Source organism: Apteryx rowi, unplaced genomic scaffold (genome assembly GCF_003343035.1).
Source record: "Apteryx rowi isolate R43461 unplaced genomic scaffold, aptRow1 scaffold_102, whole genome shotgun sequence".
In the NCBI taxonomy this organism is placed as follows: Eukaryota; Metazoa; Chordata; class Aves; order Apterygiformes; family Apterygidae; genus Apteryx; species Apteryx rowi.
Genome location: NW_020447220.1, coordinates 1,391,807 through 1,414,481, shown reverse-complemented (window position 1 = coordinate 1,414,481; position 22,675 = coordinate 1,391,807). Strand labels below are relative to the sequence as shown.

The 22,675-nt window shown below is 37.6% G+C and overlaps 1 protein-coding gene across 1 annotated transcript in view; it reads left to right on the top strand.

Moving 5' to 3' along the window:
• Positions 1-13,294, top strand: part of LOC112965731 (protocadherin-11 X-linked-like) — a 341,170-nt gene extending 327,876 nt beyond the window's left edge. The window contains exon 6 of the mRNA XM_026065031.1: positions 13,088-13,294. Coding sequence (XP_025920816.1) covers positions 13,088-13,294 — 207 coding nt within the window. The remainder of the gene's footprint in view (positions 1-13,087) is intronic.
• Positions 13,295-22,675: the final 9,381 nt, after the last annotated feature.

The window sequence follows — 22,675 nt, the reverse complement described above, 5'->3', positions numbered from 1 at the left end:
CTCAAGGACTTGCAGAAGTGGCATTCCTTATACCTTTGCCCTTTTTTCCTCTCCCTCACCCCCAACCCTTTTAATTCTCATCTCTTTGGGTCACTTGGGCATGCAGGGACTCAGAAGTATGATTATACAATATCTGAGTATGTAATAATGTTATTTATTGGCTTATATATACAGTAAATGGCTGGGACTAACTTGCCTTTAGGCAAAATGTTAATCGACTCACTGCCCCATTGCGGGCACCTGGTAGGTGTGTGGGGGCTGGGCAGCCTCCAGCAGGTGAGGAAGAGCTGGCCTTCGTTCCCACTGGAACTGGCTGATCCTCACTTTTGCTGACTCCTCCACTTTTTTTTCTTGGCGTCTGATACATTTTTGCATCAGTACCTTTCTCTTGACTCCTTAGTAACTTGAGGTACTAAGTCAACAACTTCATTTCTGCTTTTGTTTCTACTTATTTTGCATGGCATTAGTGTAGGTGTTCTCTCACTCAGCTCAATAGTAGCATTTTTCAGTAAAGCAACCCAGGGCCACAGGTCTGTAAGTCCTGGCTGTTTTGGAATTAGGGCAGCTGCAGGAGCACCAGTCTCGCCACCAGCGAGTAGGGTGCTCTCAAGCTGAAGACAGCTGCTTTTAGCTCATTCCTTAAGGAAACAACTTTCCTCAAACTTCAGCTAGAGTCTCTCTTCTCTTCTTGCCCAGAATTGCATTATTTCTTTATGCAAACTAACACTTGCCACATTACTTCAGTAACCCGTGTCATATATTCTGCATCATGAAGAAAGATCAGTAAGTAATCTTAATATTCACAAAGAATGACTGCTCTGAACATGGAAATAAACTAGTACAATTTAAGGAACAAAGGAAGGCTAATGGCTTTATATTTTGCTGTACTGAAATTACACAAGTAGTGAATTCTGAGAGACAGATTTATATTCTGATTATCTGAAAGAACAATTGCAGAGACGTAGCTCTACAGGAGCAAAGGATAGTATCAATGACACAATACAGCACTTAATTTTGTAAAATTTTCCCCTTTTCAAATATGTATTTTAGACATCCATTTAGGAGTGCGTCAGAAGAATGTAGCTCAACTCACTGAAGTAATTCTGAATATTTCACATATTTTTACTGTAAATAACAGTCAAAAACTTATTATCAACCTGACAGTATAAGCTGCGAAAATAGTGATGCAAAGTGTAAGCTGTGAAAATAGGGATGCAAATGGGAGATTTCTGTTTTTAATCAAATTAAGTAAGTGTAATGCTTTTGGTTAAAACAACAGAGAGATAAAAAATGGATATTTGAAATGGCAGAGTATTGCAACAGTGTTCACTCAGTGGCGTTTATCCCATAGCATCTTTCTTATTTATGATAGTAGAATATTGAAAAAAACAAAGTCTACTAGCCAAATCTCATGCGCGCACACACACACACATACACGTCTTTATTTCAGCATATGAGATATCTTTCAGGTTGCCGGACTAAAGTTTTACTCCTAACATGAGAAGTTAACTTCAGCATAGATGTTGTGACCCTGAAACCTTTCTTGGATTCTTCTCGAGGGTACCTCTTCTTGCCCTGATCCAGGGCAAGTTATCCTAGACAGTTATACTTCAGTGTGTGTAATGCTAATAAAAGGGTGTCATATTTAAAAACTCTTAGAGTTTTATTTTGTCCAAAGCAAATAAAGAATGGGCTGCATCACTGCTTGTAAATTGTGGCCTACAGTTTAATTTATACAGGCCAGGAGCTTTTCTTTGTATTTTCTTGCCTTTTGCTTGACTATTTCACCCAAAGGTGGACTAATTATAATTGCCATGAGAGTGCACATTAGATAGGTAACCTCAGATAGCCAATATACTGTAAATTTAAAATTAAGAAGGGGTAATTTAGGCGGTGAAAGGATATTTGCTAAAGGACAAAAAGATGAATATGGCAAGCAAATACTGCCAGAGAGCAGCAAAGAGAGTGCTTGCACTTCTCTGGACAAATCCAGGTTGCCAAAGAGCCCATTCGGGGTGAAAGGGAAACTTTCTGATTCTGGCTGTTCCTTCTCTTCACTGGAAAGAGCAAGACGCTTTCTGACAGTTGTGTAAAATTTATTTGTTTTACTCTTCCATTTTACCTATGGTCAGTACCCATTCCAGCTGATCAAAGACTTGATATCAAACATCATACACTTGTTGCTGTAACAAATAAAAGGCTGTTACAAAAAATGTATGCTGTTGGAACAAGTGTCTTGAGATGATTTCTCAGTAGAGATAGCAGTGTGAAATGTTTCGCACTCCTGTGCCGGAGAAAGACTGCAATATCTCTTGTAACGTTGATGGAAGTTGGGGAAGGTTTGCCACCTTCAAAGTTTCACTTCTAGAGAAGAAATTAGCCAGCGACGTGCCAAGGAGTTGCTTTCCTACTCGCTGCGAAAGGCCTTCAGTTTTCTTGATGATTTACACCTCACGTTGGCCCTTGCTAGGGAGATACCTCAAACAAACCTCTCCCCCATGGCACAGCGAGGGCAGCTGCTCGCCGAGCGAGGGAGCCGGGCACTGCGGTGGTGGCCCTGGGCGTCTCCAAGGGGCCAGGGATAGTCCGGGCGGTCAGCCCATGGGCTGGGGTCCAGATCGGCCAGGGCTGTGGCTGAGCTGGGGCCAAGCACGCCTGAGTGCCCCGGGCCGAGCGAGCCGAAACCGGGCTGGTGGGGCAGGGGAGCACCAGGCATGGCTGCTCGGGGCCGCTAGGGCCCCTTGGTGCCCCCAGCTCTCCTCCAGCCCTCGGTGCCCTCGCCCGCCGGAGCTGCCAGGGCATCAAAACCCGCCCCGGTGATTCTCCCTGGCTGTGGCTTGATTCCCAAAAATGTTCAGATAATGCAGCTGTAAGACTCTGTAAATAGGAATTATGATGGTGGCTTTTTGGTCAAATTTAGTTAACAGCTGTAATGAAAACTTTTCTTGGGACAACATGTAATATATTGTGTGTAATACCTGAGATACGACATGGCAGCTCAAGAGTGGAATGAATTTAACACCATGGTATATATAATGGTGGCTTTATCCATAAAGATACTCAGACATGGATTGAATGCCTTTTATATATGTGTGTATTTTGTCTTAAAGTAGAAGTGCAGTTGTTATATTAATCATGGGCACTATGGAAATAATAAAATATTAATTTTAGTGTATATAATTCTCATTTTCAAATCCATTGCAATAAAGCTGTACAAATGCAGCAAAAAATCTTCACCTGATGCTTGAATGAATTAAAAACTAGTCTTCAGTTCACTAGCAACTCATCCGGCATAGATTACAGTAAATTAGAATGAAGTCACTTCTGGTATGTTTGAATGCAGTTCATTTTGTGTTTTATATTTGTCCGAAACACACGCCTGTTGCTGAGCTAGGGATACGTGCAGCAAAGGGCTTTTGGGCCTGCAAGCTGAATTTTGCCATGCCCAGTCTGGCAGGTGAGTTCACGAAGCACCTCCCAGACCAAAGCGGAGAGCTGCCAGGCAGCTTGCTCATGTGGCTTATGCAGGGGGTTAGGGCTTAGTCTGGTTTCCAAACTAGCACCCGCAAAACAGAATAATAAAAACGGGAACTCTCACTCTGGTGTGTGGCAACTGATCATTAGTTAAATATGTTTAACTAGACTGGATTAAATTTTTTACGTTGGATTTTTATTTTTCCAAAGGTGAGGTTGAACGTGTGTTTTTAGATGAATGCAAAAAGGGTAGTTTTGTTAGTTGGGGAGAATGTTTGTGAACTGTAAACTATACCTGACTGAAGAAATGGTAACTTTTTAATGTCAGAATTGGTTTGTAATTAAAACCATTTTTGGAAATAGTCTGTTTTTGATGAAATCATGGCAGATACTATCAAGATAAGCCTCTTCGGGAAAACTGGCTTTCGAGAGCTACTGTGAATGATATCAGAATTGGTGGAAATGTGGTCTAGGAATTTTCGGAACAAAAAGTATGGGACTGTTTTCCAAAAGAAACTGAATAGATCCTTCTCTTTATTTATCTCTAGATAGCTCCACCTCTTCAGGTTCTAATGGTTATACTGCAGACTTCCCTTTGCCGTAATTTTTGTACCATAACAAAATGAATTCACATTATATAACTCTGTATGTGAATATTGGGCATAAGGTTATTCCATATCCGTATTACATATGAACTGCTTGAAGTCTTCCCATTCAAATAACCAGTGCACACCTTAAGGCACAAATTTTCTGGAGCCAAGATTTATTTTTTAGGACGAAATGAAGCTTAAGTGGTGCGCAACTACTTGTACCAGCAGGTTTGAGAAAACACCTTGAGCATGTCTTGTCTCTTATGTATGCATGTTTTTCTTATGACTTCAGGAGATTTTCTAAATTTAACATGAAGAACCAAAATCAGATACAGGTCTATTTTCCTGGGAAACATTGATAAGAATAGCTCTGTTTGTTAGAAACAAGGAAGGCGTATTTTCAAGCCTTTTCAAGTGAATATTTGTGATGCCTTGTGAAGTTATATGCGCATGGTATTGCTTCACAAAGAATTGACCTTTAAAAGAAAAACTGAATAGAAAAATATTGCAAATGGAAATTGAATCATGTTCTTGAGATTTCTTCCTGTTTTCTATAGCTCTAATAACCTCATCATGCTTGCACTTAATGGTTTAGCCTTGACTGATACAATGCAAAAGTAGGGGCTGGAGGTCAGTGAGTAATTCACTGGAACAACACTTGCTGTTCCATAAATCTGTACCTAATAGATGAAGAAAGACAAAATATATCTATCTGAACCACAGCTGAAATGTATAAATTTACAGAACAAAACTAGAGCTAGAGTGCTATGTACATTTATGAAAATGTGAATTCTGCTCTATTTCAGTATTTAACACCAAGAAATTACTAAGTAAGCAATAGTGTTGCTCTTAAAATAAATATTCAGAACTGCAGTAACACCTTGTGAATATTTCTGCTAAGTCATGTCAAATATTGCCAAAATGTTTCTATGTTATTATTTATTATTATTATCTTATCTTAACGAAAATGGCTTTGTCTATCAGAAATCAAGCATTCAAGATAATACGTCAAAGATGATAACCTGGAAAGCGAAAAACGAATAAAAAAAAGTTAAAACTGAGACTTTCCAATTTCTCAACCTTAGCAACAGCACAGCTATAGTGCATCTTTCCTATGTAATTTTTATTTAATCACACGTCAAATTGAAGACTTACATGAATTAAAGTTTAAAAAGCATGCTTTCAACTATCATTTTGACATCTAGTTAGCATACAATAACTGCCTTTCAAAAGCTAAATAAAATGTTTGACAGTGCTTTAAATGTTATTTTCAGTTTTATTTGCTCTTTTATTACAGTTCTTTGTTATGTTGAGAAATGCAAAAAAAGAATTTACATGTTGAATGTTGATGGAAAATGGCATGTTAGGTATAGTTTTTGCTACAGAGAGGATTCAGTTCTGAAAATAAATACCCACTGAAGTTCTCAATCAGAAATGTGTGAAGTTATAGGTTTATCAACAATATGTTTGTTCAACAACGAGTTGGACGATCAATGAGTTCAATGGCCTGCCTGTTGCAAGAGGAAAACTGGAGTATCAACTTAGTTTTTACTTACATCAGGGAAGCACGGTATCAGCGAACATTTGCTTCTCAAAGCATGTCATGGGAAAAGATTTTATGCTGCTCTACCTACCTGAAAAAGGGTTTCACAAAATTATTCTTTTGCAGTATCTAATATCTGAACTGTATGAAGTTTGCGCTTACTCTCTATCGGTTGGGTAAAATTTCACATGCTTTTAAGAAATTAATTTAGGAGCCTGCAAGTATAGCTTTAAAAAGGGACCCTGAATGTTTTTGATAAAAGTACAATATAAGCTTCCAAGTTTACTTCTCCTTGCTTGAGCCAACTGCTTGTGTGAGTGAATTCAGCCGCAGGATTTGACAAGTTTAATTTCCATTTGCGCAGGTGAAGGGACGCCTTCTCTTCCACTGTTTTCCTGTGGAGGTAGCAATCCTTTCATTTCAAAACTATTGACTAGAATAATCATCCATATTTAACCGGCATTCATCTGGGCAGCCAACTAAGCTTTCCCTTGCCTTTTGGAAATTAATGGCTTATGCTTCCTGTACCTACATAAATTAATTAAGTGGGAGGAGTTATTTAAATCAAGAATGAGTGAAAGCCTAGAACTATTTACCTATCTCGTAGTACTTCAGAACAGTTATATCATTAATCACAGGGAAGAACAGTAAAAGTATTTATCACTGCTTTCTGTTCTTTAGAAAGAAGCCAGATGCTCTATTTTCCATTTGTAATTAGTGAGGATGTAAGATACCAATTGTTAATGTTAAAGAGGTTTAAATCAAGAGGACTAGATAAATTTACAGCAAGAATGTCTAAAGGAGTTCTTTGAAACACTCAGGTTTATCCTGGATTTCTGGAGTTTTAGGCATTTGAAAATGTAATGTCTTGTCAATATTAAAAGGGTAAATATGGTAAACTGGGAAACAGTAGATCTGTTTGACTTGACAAACATCAAGAAAATTAGAAGCTTAAAGGGATGTAATCGATAAAGAGGACAGTAGGTAATGCAGCTGAACTTGTTTAATAAAAAGGAGGGCTTGTTCAACAAGCTTGATCTTTATGAGATGACAAGTAAGGTTGATGAAAATATTGGCAATAATTTGGAGGGTTTTTCTTTTTTATATGAGAAGGGAAAAAAGCTGATTTTAATGTATACTAAGCTTGGACTTAAATTTATAATAGTCAAATTGGCTGAATACTGTTACTGTGATATGTAGTACCCACCCCAATAGAGAAGGCCTTCATCTTGCTCTTCAAAAAATAGTCCGATGCAGGATCACTGCAGGCCATGTTGAAGAAATTAAAAAAACAGCCACTAAATCATATGAGGTGATTACGATAGTGATTTCATTATTAGTGGGGTGTTTCTAGTTGTACCTAACAATGGTGACTAAGACTGTTGAATATCTTTATAGATGCTCCAAAAGAAAATACAGATTATTGTTGCTAAAAATTCAGAAGTTACTCAGATTTGAGTGATAAATGATAATGTGCTAGATTACATATTTTGTCCATTACAATGTAATCTAGATAATGTAGTGAGGTGGCCCAATTTGAATAATATGGGTTAGGCTTTAGTGCTTCTACGTCCAAATTAAAAGTCCATATAGCTACAAAGGGAAAAATGTTGAGCTACAGCTGAAGAACTGTACATGATGAGGTTTCTGTTATGTATAGAAGTTGGCAGATACTGCTGTATGGCTTTGATAATACCATAGTATAGCCTTTCTGTAATCTTTTGTCCAGCAGTGATTATCAGTATCATAGTGGTGAAGACAAAGACTTCATCTAGCCTGAACCGAGAAGTGTCTACAAACAGATGCCCAGGGAAGAGTAAAAAGAGGGCAAGAGTACAGGAGATACCCTCTTCGCACTCCTGGGCTCACACTGTTTCCAGGTCAGGGTGTTATCTGGCTCTCCTTAGTGTAGCCCTCAGAGGAGCTCCCCGCCTGAACCAGGCAAACCTTTCATCCGCAACACCTTATGGCAAGGAGTTCTATAAATGTTACGCTTCTGACTCCCGAGAATGACTCCAATTCAGATAATGATGTTTTAAAGTGAGCTATTAAAAGCTCCTGTCTATTTGTCTATTTAATTGAAGTTCAGGGGATGATTTGGAAGAGATTTCTTAGAGTAGAAAATGCTCAGATTAGCTGAGAAAACGGTAAGATTCCCTGGTTGAGCTGGAACTAAACAAAGCCAGAATTATTTATTGTGCTTTACAGGTTTGTTACTATTGCTTTAAAAACCCCCTTCATTTCACGAACAACTTCAGGGTGAAAATCTGATTTGGCATCTGTTTTTTGGTTTGATGTGCTCCACCTAAAGAAGGAGTACCCGTGAACCTGAACAGTATTTTCTGTGGAAAAGAGAAATTCTCAAATCTTGAAAGGACTAATTCACATAATTCTGTTTTTTTTTTTTAAGAAAATTCCAGAAATGCCATGTCTTTAAAATTGTGACTTGTACTTTAAAAGAACGCTCTGGATATGTTAATTTATATTTACTGCTCTGAGCAACAATAAGTATGTGAAATACAGAGTTATAAAACAACTGGTGGAAACTCTTTGGGCTATAATAGCAATAATTTACCCTAATAAATTTAGAGAAAAGAAAAATACTGGCTTTTCTTTCTTGAGTTCCAATACAATGACTTGTTTCCCATTGGGTGGGAATTGGATCCTTTTAAGTTGTTTGTTTTTATATGATTCTGAGAATTTTACATTGATAATAGCTGAGTTCTGTGTGTGTCCATCAAAGCATATGGAGCAAAAGATGGTAGTTATGGAACAAAAATTATAGTTAAGTTTAAAAAGATTTGAGCTGGAAATTATAGTTTGAGTAGGGATTTTCTTTAAGCACTGTTGAGAAGAACTTTTGGCCACTACTGAGGATGTTGTTTTATAGTTATTTATAATATGCATTTCACACTTTCCTGGCATTTGAAAGGCATAACCAACTGAGAAAATGAATATTAATAGCAAAGAATAGATCTTAAAATTAAAAATATGTTTTGATCACTTCTTTATTCACTGGCTGCTTAACAGTGCAGAAAAAGGTTGAACTAGTTCTTTTCTCTTGTTTCCATGCTATCTTAGAGCATCTCCTAAATAAGGTCTGTTTTAAATCAGAATTATCATCTAAATAATATAAATAATTCAACACAACTTAAAAAGTAATATTTCTTTTTTTTTCTTTAGGATCTCCTTTTAAAAGGATATTCATTTGCTTCAATGAATGAAGATAGTAAGGTTAATAGTTTAATGTTCCTCAGATGATGTCTGCTGGTTTTTCTATTCCCTTTCTTCAGGTTTTGATTATAAATTGGCTAACCCCTGGTGTATAATTCCAGAAATCATCTCTTCAATGTATCCAAAGCTATTTACTTAGACTCATCTTTTATTATTCCCACTGCCACAGTCTAATTACTGTAGTGAAAGATTGAACACAGCATAGTTTGAGGCTTTGATCAGTCTTCATATAAATTTCAATAATGAGAGTAAAAGGTTTGAGGATTTCTGAGATAATTCCCTCCAGACATATGCTGCTTTTACAAAATGCGGTTCTTTCTTGGATGCCAAATGAGATCTCTGACAGGATTTGTGACTGGGCTTATGACACCTCTGGAAGCAAAATTCTCTTTTCATAGCCGTAAAGAATAATTCAATATTGTTAAATATATCAGAGAAACTATAGAATACTGTACATTTTTTCCTTAAATTTTTACTTTATTTTCAGCTACCATTCTAATTGTCTGTACTGCAAGTTTCTCTGAAGTTTTCATTTTACATCAGTGTTTTTTGGAATCCAGTAAGAATACATAATGGTTTTGCTTGTATTTTTCTCTTGTTTTTTAGAAAAAATATACTAACTTTCAGTCAAATAAATAAAACAAACCATAACTCTTGTTACTCTATTACTGTCGGCATTAACTCTCTTTGGAGATAAATAGAAAAACAGCTGGAGTCTGAGGATATTTTGTAATCTTATAAATTGAAATTTAAATGCCTCAAGGAGGAAATTTCCAAAATAAATGTGACAGAAGATAAGTCCCAGCTTTTGGCAAAATTTTATTAGAATGACTTGTACCAGATCATTGTCTGGTGTCTGCATGAATTAGGAAAATGGCAGCACTGTTATGTTGAGAAATAGCTGTTTTTTTCTTTCATCTTGATAAATTCTTCCGGAAATAAGTGCTTTGTCATCAGTGTTATCAGGTGTGACATATTCGGGGACATTGTCAAATTAAAAATCATGAGCCTTTAGCTGATGCCAGTTTATTTTAAATCATATGTTTTTATCTTTCCTAGTAATAGTGTCTCAATTTCTGTAACTAAATATTTGCAAGCAATCTTTTAATGAGTATGAGGGTTGCTTATTGAGGGCTTTGTTTTGGGTTTGTTTTTTCTTTTTTTTTCTCATTGGAGTAGGCAATTAATAAAAGACTTAATGACTTTCTAGTCTCCTTCACTGTCATCTTCTGAAGAACTGCAGTATTTTGACTACAAACCATGAACAGAAAAATTCATTTGTTTAAACATAATGACTCCCAGTTGTACATAATAGTAACCACTGCATTCTCAGCTTTTCTTGAAAGCTAATACTGGTATCTAAATCTAAAACTTGGGGTAATAGCTTCTAAAGAATATTTTATTCTTACAGTTCACTAGGAGCTTGAAGGTGAGCATATTTACTCCAGCATGGGTGCCAAATAGCACATACACAGCGCCAGGCAGCACAAAAGCAATGTAAACCTCAGTAAATAAACATGGGTTTTGTGAACAGTTTATGCAAGGGAGTTTGATTATTCATAAATATTGTAAAAGTAATTGATGTCGCTCAAGGTCTCATTTAAGAAAAAATATATGAAATAATATATTCAATTTCCACATGCAGTAACTATACCTATATGCAAGCTAGGTGCAGTTTTTTATGCAGGGAGTAAATCAGAAACATTGTGGGAATATTTTTGCTGGATCAGCTCAACATAAGTCCAGTTTTTCAGATTTTTCAGATAATAGTGTACTGAGAATGCTAGTATAAATAGTGGTCTGAGAAGCAATTAATGAATAAGAAGTAGGGTAGGATAAAGGTCAAAGGTGCATTAGTAATTTCTGTAAAACCATCTGTTTTTCTGGACTGTGTAGAGACAGCCCATGTAGTCCCATGGTGGTGTCTGCAGTAGGAAAAGAGTAGCAGGCAGGAGGAGAAGGTACACTGTCCCTAATGGCCTTCCAGAGAGCCCAGCTGAGGCCGTGGAAACAGCTGCAGACAAGTAGCTGTGTTGTTAAATAATAAAGATTCTTCTGGTCACCCCAAAAATGTGCGTGGGCGTGCTAATCAGCTCTGAATTTTTCACCATCAGAAAATTTTTCCTGTGGGTTCTAGAGCCTCTCCTGCAGTCACCGGAGGTATCTCCTCTCTCCCTTGTATCCTGCGTGATGCCATGTAATTTTGGGGGGGGGGGGGTTCAGGGGTCTTCAACGGATTCCTTGCTTAATTTTACTTCAAGATCTGCATGATGAGGTAGAATATCTGACGTCTGCGAATTTGATAAACCTGCTGAGCTGTGTCAGAAAGCAGGGTTAGAATGCAAAATGTGCTTGAGGACATGGAAGAAATCACCTGGGAAAATAGGATCATATCCAAAAGAATGAATGCAGAGTGCTGCACTTAGGCACCGATAATCGGTTGCACAGACATAAAAGGTACAACTGGCAAAAAATCCTTAGAAAAAGCAGCTAGGCATGGTAGTGGTCTGCAGGGCGAACATGTTAACGCTGCCATGAAAAAGGCAAAGCAGTGGTGCAACCTGTAGAGTTGGACGCTGCAGGAGATGGGAAATGATCCTTCTGTGCTGCGCTACACTTTAAAGGTCTTGGTTGAAGTCCTGTAACCAGTTTTGAGCAGTGCACAAAAATGCATGTAGACATGAGCACATATGCAGGGGAAAGCAGTAAGAAAGATGAGATAACACATGAAAGATTGAAATAATAAGGTCTGTTTATTCTAAAGTAGAGTGAAGTGATAAAAAATCGAAAAGATGAGTGGGAATAACCAGACTGTGATGGGTGGAACCGAAGCAGTGATTTATTTTGTAACAAGAAAGAGTCAAGTTAGACATTAGAAGGAAACCTCTCCATTGGTAATGGGGAAGCACTGAAATAGATTTTCTGGGAAAGCTGTGAATTTCTTATTGGTAGCTTTTAAGAACAGTTTTGACAAACATCTGTCAGGAATGACATAGGTAAAGTTGATCTTGCCGTTTTCTTGGCTGTACTGTGCTGTATGGCAGCTGTCTTTGGGCATATGTAATAATGTCACAGTGATAAAAAGAGATTTTAAAAATAGAGGTTTTTTTTTTTTTAAAGCACAAACTTCATGTAACTGATGGTGTTTGACACCGTCACGTATAAGGACCAAACGTATAGGCATCTCTGACAACATCTGCTGTATTATAAACACAGTATATACCTTTCTGCATAATTGCATCAAAAATCTAATCTCTGGCATTACTAATCCCAGTGATTCTGGAACTAGGCAGTTCTTCATTGGCTTTCAAATGAGATTTTGAATAGTACTAAGCTAAGAATGTTTTAAATTGACTTTTATTTTTCTGAACCTTATTCTTTCATGTTCCCGAGATACAACCAGGAGAGTCTGCTTATTTGCTTGCTCGTTTATTGTCTTTTAATACTTGGACAGATTTACATTTCAGATATTCAGCTCCCAAATCACTCACTCAAAATCTCTTAGGTAATAATGAAAATGTTGTCCTGTGCTTAATACTTCAGGTACTTTATTCACCTGACCCTTTTTTCAAGTAAACAGCTGTGTCGTGACAGCTTTGCTTCCTCAGTTCTCTATATTTCCCAGGTTGAAACCTTTGTGTTAAGATACAGATCTGTGGTATAATGGAAATCAAAATGGTTGTAGTGAAACATCTGAGGGAAAGTAGTGGAATCTACTTGTAATTCATTGGTTTAATGGATGTGTAAAATCTATTAAAATTGTTTTCAATACATAAGGATTGTTATTGTTCTTTCCCCGACTTAGAAAAACAGAACAACATTAGAAGTATGCCACATTTTTAGGCCCCAAAGCGTGAAGCAGACTTTTAATGAGAAAGATTTTTTTTAAAAAAAATCTAGAAAACTTAGCAGAGAAATAAATTGAGCCTCAAATAGTGATTGAAATCTCCAAGTCAATATACAAAAGGCATCCAAAGACCTGTGAAGTCTGACAGAATCTCTTTAGTGTGAGGTGTCTTTCATTTTGTATCAGGGCTTACAGTTTTAAAAAACAGAAAAAAACACTGCTGTCAAGTGAAGCGGGTTTGAAAGCAGGGCTGCTTGTTCATGAAAGCCTGAAATTGTGCACAACTGTAGATAATGCGTCTTCAACAGATAGCTGAAATAATACATTTCCTAAATTGGTTGCATTAAGCAATTACTGATACTGTAGTAGAAACCATATAATTTTCTTCCTTCCTTGTAGTCTCAGCGCCGTGTCACATTTCACCTACCAGATGGCTCCCAGGAAAGCTGCAGTGACAGTGGGCTTGGAGACCATGAGCCCAGCGGCGGAGCCAGCACATCACACCCTCTGCCCCTTGGCTTCCCCCAGGAGGAGTACTATGAACAAGCTTCACCCAACAGCCGGACAGAAGGAGACGGCAACTCAGACCCGGAGTCCAGTAAGTGATGATCCCTGGTTATATTTGTCATTAAATTGTTTAAATATCAAAAGTGGGCTTATTTTTAAGGCAGTGATTGAAACAGAATGTTGATTTTTAACATGGCAAAAAAACCCCACCCTATTTTTCTAGAGGTTCAAAATAAGTCTGACCATTGGAAATGAAACACTCTTGAGTTGTTGTTGAAAATTCTGGATTACCTGGTATTTTTATGGATTTGCTGTGCTATACACACATGAGCTTTCTGACGAGGTTAACGTTATTGCCCTTACAGCCATGGTTACCGCTCTGCGGGACCTGATGCTTCTTTAAATGCTTGCCCTATCCTGTGCTCTATTTTGTTGCAACGGGAAGAACTTCTGGATAATACGTAGGTCTGCGAATTCACTGCAGTTCTTTAGAAATAACAGTTTTTTGATTTGTCTTTTGAGAACAGCTGTGGTACGTAGTAACTATCAAAAAAGAGTCTGTCTGTTGCTTAATTCTGCCGTTATCAGTGGCTTTTTATGACACTGAAAACAGCTAGGCAAAATCAAGGTGAAGTCAAGACCATTTTAGAACTACAGTTACTGGTATTGCTTTCTCTGATTTGACTGTGATAGCTGGTTCGAGACTCTACCTTATAGTCAACTGTTAATTATCCATGAGCTGTTTTAATCTGGATTAAAATGAACCGTGCCATTGGTAAGGAGACCTCTGAGACCTTGTTAGTGGCCTAGAAAGTGATGTGCAAATACAGCTGTTCTGGCCCCAGCTTGGCCTGAAAGTTGAACTTCAGCTGCTTTCCTGTATCATGAAGAATGAATTAATAAGTCCTACGCGCTTGAAATAGCTCTGTGAGAGGTTAGTTATATCTCTGCACAGACAAATGCAGCCTGTGTCAAGCAGAAGATTACTACCTCTGCCTCTGAGCTGGCTCTGACAAATTCAGCCTGGCTTTTGGAAATCACGCTGTCGTCTTTGCCTTGTGCTGCTCGAGACTGGAGGCTGAGGGGTTCATCTGCCTGGATGTGTTCCATACACCACTTTCCTTTAGCTCATGAACTATCGAGTGGAGATCCTCAGTTTCGGACTTTTGAAACTGTGTTAAGTTATATCGTTCCTGAAATAATGCCAGAATATTAGCTATCTGAGTTGATAGCCTGTTGACAAGAACCAGTACAAGTTTTCAATACTCCATTCAAAATATAATCCATCGTTTGCTTTCGGTTTGTGTTTATATATGTGAGGTTGCAATATACTCTTAAAAATATCGTGGGCAGTCAAGCCAAATTCTTCACAGAATGAGACTCTTAAGGGCTACAAATATAGTCAAAAAGAAAGCAAATTTCAAATATGTATTATATTTGCTACTTTTTCTATGCATATTCATGGTCTGAGCTTACTTTCCAGCTCCCTCCTCCTTCTGTTATTTATAACTCTGATATTCATGCTTGACTGAAGTGAGCAGGATGTATGTGAAATCAGCATTTGAGTCCTCTTATGCAGAGATCATGAAATAGGACCTGGGATATGACAAATCATTAGAACAGGCATGTGGATGCTGTCTTGCCATTTTAAAAGAGACTCAGCGCTTTTTAAACCCAGTTTTTGGACTTGTCCGTGCTTTTTAAATCCAGTTTTTACAATTTCAGAAGAAATATGGATCATGGGTCTTCTAGAATGTTGGCCTACATCTAATAATACTATGACATCTGGATATCATTGACACTTATCACTGTGCAGAGACTAAGCAGACAACTGGTGTCTTTTCAAGTGTGAAGTCTGAAGAAAATTTAATCACCTAATTATCTGACAGTTCAATTTTAAACTTGAAATCACAGTATAATTAGCATTTGTGTTGTGTGAGGAGTTTTTTCCTCTTCTAACTTATATCTTATTGAAATAATCTAATTGATACAATACAGAGTGATGCCTACAGTGTGAAAAAACATAGTTTGCCATTTTTAAAAGTATTTTATGCTTGTATTGATGACAATAACTAGTGGCACAAAAACAAGCAGATATAAATTGATATCTGTTTTGTGCTTTCATACAATTAAGTAAAAGAGGAAGGGAAGTAGTGTATTTTTAGTCAGATGACACACTGCTGAAAAGTAACTTGGTGTAGGTAAGGTAAGAGCAACCAATATATCTTTCATGCTGATCCATGAACGTTTTCAGCATAAGCTTCATTTCATTCATTTGTGCATGTGTGACAAATTTAGTCAATAGTGAAACAGTGAAAACCATGCTGAACTGATGATTTCCTCTGTAAACATGTTGTGTTTTTTGCTTTTGGTTTTTTTTTCCATCTGATTTGGAGTGGCATGATATATTCAGAATATTTCTGTTTCTGCTTCATGGACCGATATGTGAAAGGAGAGAGTGAATGGAACATGCAGTCAGGTAATGTGGGTAGATACCTGAATTCGTACAACAGATTAAGCAGGGCCTCCGTTCCATCTCAAGATCTTTGGTATCTGACCCATCTTATTCAGAAACATTGTCTTAAATATTAAGCCTGATCGATCAGCTGATAGTGATTTAGCAAAACTTTGCCAACAGAACAGATAATGTAGGATGAAACAACTTCAATGATGCCTAGAGCCTAGTGTGTTATTAAATGGCATGTGAACGCTGATGACAAATGCTATGTCGTGCAGGGATATACTCGCATGTGTTTTCTCCCTCTTGTATTTCTTGAATGCAGTTCTTTAGTTTTATTTTTTTCTCTAATATTAGAAGTGTTTTATTTTGGAAACTTCCATTTATTAGCAATAGCAAAGTGCTTATTACAAAACACCCCAAAAAATCCGGTATTGGTAAAAGTAAAATAATAAAAGCTGAGAAATATTGGTGAGAGCAAGCCTTACAAATTCACATCCAAGTAGGACTGAAGCAAGGAGAAAGAATTATTGTAAGAATAAAACAGTTAGAAAACTATGAGCCATTTTTAAGATCACCTTTAAAATTAATTGACTATACTAATTAAAGTTAGAAAGAGACCATTTAAAATGATTTGTCTTTTCTTAATTTAGTTGCCACTTCAAAAAAACATTTTGCAGTAACATGCAGTGTTGTAGAAGGTTCATAAGGAACAGATGCCAGTAAACTCTGTCATGCTAAGTCAATAGTAATATAAACTTGCATATAGATTTGTAGAGAAAGTTATCCTTAAGCAAGAGCACTAATGTATGTGGTATTTAAAAAATACCAGCTTATTCTGTGCACAATCTGTTTCCTTTCTGCTGATAAATTGCTCAGACTAGTGAAGATGTTGCCAAAAACCCTAGTTCTCTTTGACTTCCACACCACTTACAGTGAATGCAACTGCAAGGGTGAAATTTAACAACGCAAAAGAATGTATTTAAAATCTATCGAATGAGAAAAAAGTGCTAATGCAGTATTGAGAGTTTACAATGTAAAAAGCCAGAAATGGAAAAGTTTTAAATGTCTAAAGCAAATTGAAGCAGCCTCATTTTATAGCATACCTTTTTCTAAAAAAAGCAGTAGGATTCTACATACAACTGTATTACAGGAAAACATATTTTAGTTGCTAAGGAAATGTTGGGAGCAGTACTAGGCAATCAGAGAGCTGGTTTTGTCCAATGTGTCCAGCTGATGTGGAGGTTTTATGGGGAAAACTGCATCTTACTAAATATTGGTAAAATGAAAATACAATGTATGAATAGACACAGGCAGAATTAAGATAGTTTGAGCCAATATACACATGCAAATCCCAAGTGCTTGAAGCTGTTGCTTAAATAATGCTTTTAAATAATGATTGTATGCCTTGTTAAGAAATTCAGTGACTCTCTCCCTTTCCTCTGTCTCATGGAGTTTTGGGGCGCTGATGCTTCTTCTTATGCTCTTGAGGGAGAGAGGCTGTTGGGATGCTGGGGCTGCGTGTCCTCTCAGGGCAACCGAGCTCGCCTTGGCTGCAGCTAGCATGTTTACCTGATGTAACAACTAGCACCTGTTTCCATATTAATGTTGATTTCTTTCGCTAGAGATACAGATCTAGCCCTTTAAAAAGCTGCTTTAAAATAGCGATCGTTAAGCTTTCCATATTATGAGGTATATATTGAGTATGTATTTCTAGAAGAAGTAATTTTCCTACTTTCATTTGGAGAATATGCAATATGTACAGTTCAGCTAAGAAACTGGACAGAGTAAGAGAAGTACGACTGAAGCTTTGGGAAAAAAAGCCATAAAAGTTGTTTACAGAAGGTAATCTTCAATTAAATAATTGTAATTATTTCATATAAGCAAAATGAAAATATAAACAAAGCCACTGGAAAATTAAGGGACAAGTTAATGAGATAATTACACTGAGATTTCAGGGTTTTGAATAGGAAGAAACTTGCATCTCAAGGGGAGGGGGAACTCCATGAGGATATTTAGCATGAATTAAGATCTTACCAGTAAGGGGGAAAAGTCTAATAAACTGAGAAGGTTGTCTTGAAAATCGCAAGATGTAAAGATAAGGAAAGGATGCCCAAAAGGCCAGCCATTTTGCACTGTAACTTGGTGGTCTCTTTAAGCCGGTGTCGCCAGATGGCTGCTTGTTTGCATCTCCCAGTTGCACCTTCTCTTGGGGCAGCACAAGTGCTTGTAGAGTTATTTGGTGAACTGGATAGAAGAATTAATCTGTGTTCAACCTAACCTAGGGGAAAAAATTATTTTTAAGCAGATCAGTTCACCAGTTACGTTCTTTACGTGAGGCACTACAGCTGGACAGCAAAGAAGAGTAAATGAATAGCTGGGGCAAAGCTTCTGCTGGCTTTAAGTGATCATCAGACTTGAAGAAAATTAGCCTTAAAAGGAATTAAGACAGTAATCTCTGGTTATTTAGCTACATAAGGAGGTTTGCAGCAACGAGAACATCTTTTCGTGATACAGATAATGTAGATTTTTTCCCCAAAATTAGAAGAACACTTTCACCTTGCCTTAGCTTTTGGTGCAGATGATGGTGATGAGAGCAAAGACAGGCTGATGAAGCATGCTGATAAAGGAACTAGAAGTAAGAGCAGATTCAGTGTATTCAGGAGGAGGAGAGGAGATGATCTTCATCTCAGGATCCCCAAACTGATAGTGTCTGCTTTATTATTCTGTGATTCTAAGAGACTAGGTGTCAGGGGGAAAGTGCTTCTGAGCAACTAATGACACTTTGGTCAGGCTTCACTATTGTAAAACATTTTCAAGAAAGAAAGATATATATAGATAGATGTACACAAGATGGAAGCAGGAAAAGACACTGATTAATACAGGAACTGAAAAATGGTTAAATATCTGAGTAAGAGGGAAACAACTAGGAAGTTCCTATTGTGGGAGCTGCTAAGGATTGGTCTCTGGATCTATCTCCATGATTATCTTCCATAATGAGTCAGGCAAAATTAGGAAAGTGTCAGTGAAATATGCTGCTAATTCAAAGCCAGGCATCACTGAATATACAGAGGAGGATGTGTGTATAGCACAGGAATTGGATTTTGTTAAGGATTTGGAGTAATAGCAGTGGGATGAAATCTAATAGTTGAAATCTAATAGTTGAAAGTCTTTCTCATAGGAACTGGTATGTGTAACTAGTACATAAATCACCAGCTGAGAATGACAAAAACAGAAAAACAACTGGGTATTACAAAGATAGCTATAAATCACCAGTACCTGATGTGATCATGAAAAATCCTAGATTATTCATAGTAAAGGAAAAAAAATATTAATGCAAGGCATGGATGATACCACAACTGAAATATTATGAAGTGTTGGCTTCCCATGTTAGAGAGGTGGAACAGGTGTGAAGAAATATTATTAATAAAAAGGGAATGGAATGCCTATTTTACAGAAAAAGAAATTAATATTGGCTTGTTTAAATTGCAAAGTAAAGGCTGGTCGGGGACTATGACTGCTTTCAAGTAGCTGGCAGTAACACCAGAGAATGGGGGAAGAGAGATTCAGGTAGACAAGATGAAGAACTGAGTTGCCTCAAGGACAAATAAATAAATGCTGTCTATAAAACAGCTGAGGCCAGAAATTTGAAGATTTCAGACAGCAGATAGTGAGGAAGAGTAGTAGCAGGGACCGAGAATACCAACTGGCTTGAAAGAGAAGCCTGATAAATTTATGAGGGGGCAAATAGATCATCCTCCATAATAGCTGCAATTATGTCCTGTGGTCCAGGAGGTCCCTACCCTATGTTTATAGCAGCAAAGCTGTCAACGAATGTGTTTGCGGAGTCTAAATTGTGCATTAGCCCCCGGTGTGCGGTTCAGGGGCAGCCCGAGCGGGGCGGCCGCACGCAGAGCAGCAGGGAGCTCGCCAGCGCGGCACCGGGCCGGGGCCAGGGCAGCTCGCCCTCGTGCCTGGTGGCAGCATCCTGTCATCTGTTCGGTGTCCTTCTGAAGCAGAAATCGTCAGTGTAGCACATTGATGGCGGGCAACTCATAGTGCCTTCCCTCTCCCTGGGGAAAATGGCTGCGTTTTCTGACGTGCTGACTTGTCTGAGCATCAGAAACGCTCTAGTGGCTGAAATACGTTCTTTAAACATCATCAATAACGCCGCTCCGGCGTCTGGACATCGCCCCTCCTGCTGGGGCACAAGAAAACGTGGAATTATGAAGCTTTGAGTATCTTGTTCCCTGCCTGAAAAGTGGAACTGAGAGTCCTGGCAGATGACAGGGTTTTTTTTTTTAATTTATTTTTTAAGAAATTCCTTAAAAATACCAGTTATTAACTGTATCATTATGGCCATGGACAAAGAGTATGGCTTTCAGTGTTTCTGGTATTGATGCTTTTGTTTTTCATATTTTCCATTTTAAAATATGTTTAGTCTTTGGGTGCTGATAAGGAAGGATATAGTGAATAATTTTACAAAAAATATGCGTAAATAATTGAGAGAGAATTATTATTTAAATAAAAATATGCTAAGGGCTTCCAAACTACCTATGTTTTCAGTGTTGAAAACATTTGCAAGTTTAGCGGGGGAAATTATCATTCATTTTAGGACATTTAATTCTTTTTCTAAGCACTTAAAATCAACATAAAAGTTCAGGTTTCTTAAAATAAATGAAGATGCAGAATGTTTGACAGTAATGTGCATATTACTGAAAACCATTGCAAATTTTTGGAGATGGGAAACTTACTAAGAAGTTTGCACGGGCCAGTTTTTTATCCTTAGTCTGCAATAGCGCAGGGAGCCAGAAATCCTCCCGTGTCGTCTTTGAGTAGAGTATATTTGAGATTGTTGATTGCTTTTTTAAGTGGCTTGCCAAGATTCTAGCTGGACACTAAGATCACAGTAAACTTCACTCAGAAAAGCAAGTGAAGATGGAATTAATCTGCAGCAAATTGAAGGGACCAAGTATTTTTGATCGAAAATACTTGTGGGAATGTGAACAGTGTGACTAACATACCAATTTTGCACAATAAAATAATCCTGATATGTCTGAATTTTGAGCAAGTGTTTTACTGTAAATACTCTTTTTGCATTTGGAGTCAGGAGGGCGTTACAGCTGCTGTATGGTGCAGTGGTAGGATAACGAGGCACTGAGGTGAAACGTCGTTTAACAACCACAAAATTGTGTTTTAATTTTTTTATCTTCTTCTTGTCTGCTTTTAATTCCGTAATACTGTTAAAATATAACAGTAACATTTTAATCTGTCATTGCTAAATTATAAACATACTATAGCGATTAGGCCTAATTTGACAAAAATAGGAAGATACTGTCATTAGTTAACGATAATAAATCTTGGGCTAAAATACATCCCAGTCTTCCACGTCTGTCTGTTGGGTCCCTCTTCTTTTACTGTATTGGGTTTTTCTATCCCCATGACTGTACACTAATAATTAATTCAGAGAGGGCTGAGGTAATTAATCTTTCTGAGGCAGTACAGTTTGATTGATCTTCTACCTTTAATCAAATTAGCTTGTACGTAGGTGGGAGAATGTAATGCCAGACTGCGGTACTGTACTACTTTGTGAAATGCCAACCTCTCTGGTGACCTGCTGAGAGTGCGACCGTGAATCACACATATATATAAACCACTAGGGGAATCATTAGGTGGCTGTTTGATTTAAAAGACGGGGAACTGGCAGAGATCAAATTCAGGGTGTGTTCAAAATTCACATTTTAAAGTGTGTCTCCCTTAAACGTGCAGCTGTATATCTTTGAGGCATATGTTTGAGGGCACTGGATGTCATAGGGCTGACAACTGTGGGGATTACTCAGGTGTTTTAGGTACCTGTCTCTCAAATAAAATAACTGCTTAGTCACAAGCACGTACAGCGAAGCAAGGCAGCAGAAACCCCTGCAAAGCGCAGCATCATGGGATTCTTGATCTGTTGCTGGCTGCAGGTTGGAGAGAGGGGAAGAGGACAGAATGGCGAGGTGGATTTACCGGGCTGCGAAAGACTGGCTTTTGCAAGTGGATTTTTACGTGTACCTAAGAGTATACAGGTTGCGTACTCAGAAATCAATCCATAATTTGGTAATTTGATTTCTAAGAGCCTGACGTAAGTATTATCAAAGTGGCTGTCACTAGGGGAGAAAAAAATGAGCAAGGAAAGTAAAAAGAAAACACACAAAAAGTGCAAAAACCTCTCCGTCCCCAGTAGTCAAACATGGAAGAGTACTACAACAGCACTGCAAACATAGGCTGTGATTTTAAAATCTTAAACTTTGTGTGAATAAGGAGCACTCTGTATTTTTTTTAATGAATTTTGGATATTTTATTATTGATATTGGAATATAATAATGCCTTGACATACATTATTCCATGATAAGTAAGATAAAAACATGTTTTCTTAGATGCACGATCTTCTTTCATGCAAAATCGATGGGAAAATTTTATCTATGTTTCTCCTGTTCTCTTGTAGCCCTCCCCAGCACTCTGTTGTATTTTCTAGACTATGTAGTGGGATAAAGTAATTCTGACACTAATATTGTGTTTGTGAACAGTATCTAATGTTATTCTTGACGGAGGTTTATAATAGAAGTACCTGTCTATAAACATATTAGAAAGAACAGCTCCACCTTTGCGTTTAGAAATCAGCCATTTCTTGTGAAATAATAAGGAAGGCTTTAAAGTGTTTTGTTTTGTTTTGTTTTTAATAATAAATGAGATCTGACATCTATAAACAGTGATTTAGTGGCAGATGTTCTGTGATATATGTTTATGTTATCACTTACGCTGACATGGTAATGGATAATCCTATTTTTGTCTGTTTGAGGTTTGCGAAAGTTTTAAAATATATCACTCCAGCAAGCAGCCTGGTGGGGCAGAGGTGGATAGAGAACAAGTTTCTTCCTTCTGGTTTTTCAACGTCCTTTTATATCTGACTAGCTGTCATATTTGCGGTAAATAAAGGCACTGAATTTTGGCTGGGTAAAGGGAATCTAATTTGGAGCACC